General features: G+C 36.7%; 1 protein-coding gene across 1 annotated transcript; it reads left to right on the top strand.

Annotated features, from left to right (window-relative positions):
* The first annotated feature begins 282 nt into the window (after nt 1-282).
* LOC107831868 (zinc finger CCCH domain-containing protein 14) lies at nt 283-5,168 on the top strand. Its single transcript, XM_016659667.2, has 3 exons — nt 283-616; nt 1,131-1,191; nt 4,043-5,168. Exons 1-3 carry the CDS (start codon nt 544-546, stop codon nt 4,764-4,766), a joined length of 858 nt encoding a protein of 285 aa, XP_016515153.1. The 5' UTR covers nt 283-543; the 3' UTR covers nt 4,767-5,168.
* Nucleotides 5,169-5,867: the final 699 nt, after the last annotated feature.

Raw genomic sequence — 5,867 nt, 5'->3', positions numbered from 1 at the left:
AAATATGTTTTGAAAACGTATGTCCAAACACATTTTCATCTTTAAGCCAAACTTCACCAAAAACAGATTTTTCAAAATAAATTTGGGAATTTATGGCCAAACGCTAGCTTAATGTCTGAAGTTTGCATTCAAACTGTGTCTTGACGTTTGAACAGGTGGCTAAATTTTAAATCTTTTGTAAATGTCGACCATTCTTTAAATAGCAGTGCTAAAAATGGCTACTCGTGCTTACTCCCCATTCAAGACCCATACAAAGGGCCCGTGATCTAACTAACGGGTACCGTAAAAATTAACGACAGTATTTGATTTACTCTCTCTCTCTCTCATTCCGGAACCGCCCGTGTCTTCACTCTGTCAGCAAGCGCTAGGGTTTTGTCCTTCTCTGCTTTTTCAGCTCTCTTGAGAGATACTAGCAAATTTAGTTCATATAAGCATATACTCAAAATATTCATAGGTCGGTTGATTCAGATTTGTTCTATAGAGTCTTCATATATATTTTTTGTTTGTATCTCTTGGTTATTCATTTCCGAATAACGACAAAAAATGGAGTTTGGACGAAAGAGAATAGTAGATGGCGCCTTTGCAGGAAACGGAGGAATGAAAAAATCAAGAAATGGTTAGTTTTTCTCTCTTTATTTTTTCTTATCCTTTCTATTTATTTCCATCGTTTTGTCAATTTTTTTAGAACTGTGTGTTTCGAGAATTTCGAGCTCCGTCCGGATGGCCTTATTTGACTGAAGCATGGAGTTTAAGAAAGAAAGACTTTTGAAAGTTGTGATTTAAAATAAATTATAGATATTTGTGTGGCTTTAAATCATCTCATTATGGTAAAATGAGAATTTTAAAGTTAAATTATTACTAAATATAGAAATATATTATTCTTTTTGGACAAATTAAAAAGATAAGTGTGTCGCATAAAATAGTAATGTATAATTCGTAATGAATTTAAAAATATGGATTTTCATAGTATTCTGCTAGTGTACAACAACAACAACAAAAAATCCAGTATAATCCCATAAGTGTGGTCTTGGGAGGGTAATGTGTATAATCTGTTAGTGTAGAAGTACATGTTTAAATTATGTTGTCTGTGAATTGTCAACTGAAGAAAGATAATCAATCTCTTGCAACAGAATCAGAATCCTTTACGAGTGGTGTAGGAAGCAAATCAAAGCCATGCATGAAGTTTTACAGGTTTCATACTTAATCCATCTAAAAGAAAAGAATTCTCCATTCAATTCCGTACATGGTAATATTTGTAATGTTTAAAATGATAGTGTATGGTATGGTGAGAAAGTGTCATTGATCTGCTGACTTCTACGTTATATGGCTAATGTTATTTTGTGTAACTGCATAAGATGTCATAGAAACAGAAAATAGAAAGATCCATGTCTAGCATGATGATCTTAAGTAGGTTAATTGCTTGATAAAATTGATGACTTAATTCAATTGTATTATGCTATAAGTTATCGGGCAATAAATAGCGATACTTATTCATGGTGTTAAAAACTTATATAAGTTGCATAAGTAATAGGTTGATGTATAATTAGCAGTGGTACTATGTAACTCTGTTTTAAATAAGCTTGGAGGCTATTATTAAGTAACAAGTTCAAGTTTCAAGAAAAGAATAAACACAAAAAAAGGAGCCCGAGATTCAAAGCCGGAATCTTCCTACTCTTTCTAGTTAGGACAAAGCATTCTATCATATTGATTTCTTCTCCCTCCGATCCTTCTTTTAGTTAAGTTCCTCCCATATAGATGATTTACATTCCCAGCTCAACATTTTTGGAAAACAATCATATCAAACGTTCAGATGAGAATTGGCATTCAGTTTAGTGAAACCCAGGACCAGACCAAAATAATAGGAAGAAGCCAAGCTGTCTATAAAGTTGCCATTTTTGCTGACGGACTAAAATGCAACATTAGCGACCTAGTTTGATGTGAAAACACATAGCACGTGCTTCCAAACACTCACAAATGACTGTTATTATTCGACCCATGCAAGAAGTTTGTGAGGTGCCATTGCAGGTTGGATAGAATAAGAAAAGAGGCATAAAAAATGACTTGACTTAAAAGACAGATGCTACCACAACAAGGTGAGAAAAAGAAAAAAAGCATTGTCTGAGGTAATGAATTGGAAGTAGCCATAGAGGAGTGGAAGAGCAGTTAATGAATTCTGTACAGAAAGTGAGATATTTCTGTGAGTTGGAAGGTATAGAATGTAGGGCAACATTCGATCATCCTGAACAATGTTGTTCATGTAAATTAGATAGTCTCCGGAGTATGAATGTCAGGTATGTATATGTGATGATATGAGGAAAGGTGTCTCTTTGTTAAAGGTGGTATTGAAGTGAGATGTGAGAGGAGCTTAAACATTGATAAGTCTCTGCGCCAGCCTATAAGTATCATAATCTTCAGTCTTGTGGTAAAGGGTTCGCTTGGTGATTTCTTTCGAGATTTCAGTTGAAGGTAATATAGGAGATACTATGATGCCAAACACGATCTTGTCTACTCTTTCTATGCCGTCAGGCACATATATATAATAACTGTGTTGACCTGCCATGCACATTTGTTGGTTTTATATTTTCGTTTATGGAACAATCCATATTTTAACCTGTGAATACTGTTTGCTTGAACCATGGCATAGCATAATAAAGATAGCATTTGGGCATTGCATCCACTGGTCATTTTTTTTTCCTTTTGGAAGCAAAGAATGTTGCGACTATTTCCCTTCATAGAGAAAATCTCACCCAAGGTGTACATACATATATGCTTTTTCATTTATATAATTCTAGGAAAAGTAGTAGTATCGCTTGGATATCTCTATATGGATGATCTTCAATGGGCTGGTCCTTTATCAGAAAAACAATGCATCCAACGGTCAACCAACATCACGAGATTCCTTTAATTTGTGTTCGTCGGTCATTAGAGCTCAGTAGCGAGATCATGCCTTTGTCTCTTGTCCTTGATTTAGACTGTTCTTCAGTTTGCATTTAATCATCCTTTCTGTGAGTTGTTTGGGAAATATATCGGATTTTATTTAGGAGGAACTGTGCTTTATTAAATAACATAAACTGTCTTACTTGTATGTTTGATTCACAGTGCTTTCCCTGTCATTCTTCTGCTAAGTTGCTCGGACACGGGTATGGGTGTCTGTCACAAGTGCGGATCTAGATCTAGGATCCTTCGAGTAAATTCTAAGATTTGGGGATAGGGATCCTACTACAGATGCGGGTGCAGGGATCCAGCTAAAAATAATTCAAAAAAAATAAAAATATAAAAATATCAGTAAATTATGAGAAGTTTTGTGGAATACTTACGCATAACTTGTAAAGTGTGGATTTCTTATGTATTCTCAAGTTGTAGATAAGTAAAGGATTGATTTCCTAGATAAGGTATGCTATTTTCTTCAAATTTACCCTAGGTTTGGTTCTGAAATCGGGAATCAAATTGTATCTCGTCTCAAATTTTTCCGTCCGTTGTGGTCAAAGTACCCAAAATTGTTTGACCAGATCCCATACCCACACCCATACTAGTGTCGTGTCAACACAGGCGTGGCACCTAAACTGCCGTGTCGGAGCAACTTAGTTCTTCTGTGATTTCAGTGAACTAAAACTAATATCCTTGATGTGTTTGCCTTGTGTCCAATTATGTGATTCTGTATTTAGCATATTCTCATGATCTCTCACGTAGTGATGAAGTTAACTTGAGCTGCAGTTAGTGGTGAAATATTTTTGAGAAGCAGTAGTGGTCAATGTTGTCAGTCAAATGCCTCTTTCTTCTGATATTTTATTTTCAATCATCTTTTATCCTGTAAGTTGAACTACTGAATACTACGTAATTAGAAAAAAAGTTGAACTAGTAAATACTGAATTAGTTTTGTGAACTGTTGTTCTCAACATGCCAATCACTCACTTGTGTCCCCCTCTGTGGAAAGGATGCTCTTAACTTATTTTGCATCTCAGCTCTTGGCTCAATGTTAATGTGCCTCCTGGCATGTGATTCTGTTTAATTCTTTTTAACCCCATCTTGTAATGTGATGTAGCACTTCTGGATGCTCATATGGGGAGGGATGCCACTTTCTTCACTATGTTCCTGGCTATAGTGCAATGAGTCAAATATCAAACATGGGATTGAACCCAGCAGTTCCCGTTGGAAGGAATCATGCCTCTTTTAGTGATGGTCCTGCTTCAACCATGAAGTCCAAGCTTTGCAACAAGTATAACACTGCAGAAGGATGCAACTTTGGTGATAAATGCCATTTTGCCCATAGTGAGATGGAGATTGGGAAGCCAGTGGCACTGGCTTATGATGATTTCCAAGCAGCAGGACCTCCGAGTAGGTTTCCTGGCTATCATAAACCATCGCAACCCAGTCCAGTTGCAACAAACTTTGGTGCATCTGCAACAACTACAATTAGCATAGATGCCGCTCTTGCTGGAACCATCATTGGGAAGAATGGCGTGAACTCAAAACAGATTTGTCGGCTTACTGGGGTCAAGCTCTCCATAAAGGATCATGAAACGGATTCCAATAGAAGGAACATTGAGCTCCAGGGAACGTTTGATCAGATTAATCAGGCCAGTGCTATGGTCCGGGAGATCATATCAAATGTTGGCACCCCTACGGGCGGGCCAAAAAATACTGGTCCATTCACTCGTGGGCCTGCTGGCCCATTTAAGACAAAGATGTGTTCGAACTTCTCCAAAGGTTCATGCACTTTTGGAGAAAAATGCCATTTCGCTCATGGCGCTAGTGAGCTGCAGTAGCCTTTGGCTTGATCTTCACAGCTTTATGTATTAGCGAAGGTTGTTTTACCGCAGGAAATGGGATAAACCTTGGAAATGCCTGAAAGAGAATTATTTATTTCCACCGTATTAGCTTATCATGGTCAGAGTTTTGTCCAGTTGTATTGCTAGCCAATTCTGTCACAACTGGTTTTGGTACAACGGATAGAATAGTCCATAATTGAGTCCCTCTTGGAGCTGACAGGAACTTGAGCATTTGCGAGGTATTCATTAAGTGTGCTGCTTTTCGGAATCACTTGACCACCTTATAATGTATCTCTTATTGCAAAGAACCAATGGCTTTTGATTATCACGTTAGCAAGCCTTTGTTAGGACAAACCCAAGTCCTGAAAGATGACTGAATTAAATGGGAATTACCAAAACGTATGCGACGGCTCTTAATTATATTAAGTGGTGAAAATGAGTTCCTCGTGCTTTTTCCTATTTATCCTTGAATTCTGTCTCTCATGCTGGTACTTCTTATTTCTCAAAGAAAAAGTAGTGTGTTACTAAAGATGAATAAGGAGAGACGAAACAAGGAAATTGCCGCACATTGCGAGTTTTCACTCGATATAATATGTTGTTAGCATACCAATACCCATCAATCTAACTCTTCTGTAATAAACCGCAGCTATTTGGATTGAAAGAAGTCTTATTTTTCGTTCCCTTGGACACCATTGCAGCCTTAGGGGGTTTGATAGGAGATATTAGAAAAAACAATGCAAGCATTAGCTTTGTGCATTACTAATCTCAAATTTGGTTTTCAACCTATGTATAACTAATACTCCCTCCGTTTCAATTTATGTGAACCTATTTTCTTTTTAGTCCGTGCCAAAAAGAATGACCTCTTTCCTTATTTGGCAACAATTTACCTTTATGCAATGATTTATAATCCACAAAAAATATATGTGTCTCATTTTACACCACATGTTCAAAAATCTTCTCTCTTTTCTTAAACTCCGTGCTCAGTCAAATGGGTTCACATAAATTGAAACGGAGGAAGTATATTTCTTTTTTTACAAATAAATATTCAATTCTATTTGGTACTATTCTATGTATAACTAATACATAACAAACCATGGT

This window comes from Nicotiana tabacum, chromosome 15, assembly GCF_000715075.1.
Source record: "Nicotiana tabacum cultivar K326 chromosome 15, ASM71507v2, whole genome shotgun sequence".
In the NCBI taxonomy this organism is placed as follows: Eukaryota; Viridiplantae; Streptophyta; class Magnoliopsida; order Solanales; family Solanaceae; genus Nicotiana; species Nicotiana tabacum.
Note: the sequence above shows the minus strand (reverse complement) of the source record. Positions and strands in the feature narration are given on the sequence as shown.

Coding starts and splice junctions, on each gene's coding strand:
- LOC107831868 (XM_016659667.2), top strand. CDS start 544: ATGGAGTTTGGACGAAAGAGAATAGTAGATGGCGCCTTTGCAGGAAAC. Junction 617..1,130: donor AATGAAAAAATCAAGAAATG/GTTAGTTTTTCT, acceptor CTCTTGCAACAG/AATCAGAATCCTTTACGAGT. Junction 1,192..4,042: donor CCATGCATGAAGTTTTACAG/GTTTCATACTTA, acceptor AATGTGATGTAG/CACTTCTGGATGCTCATATG.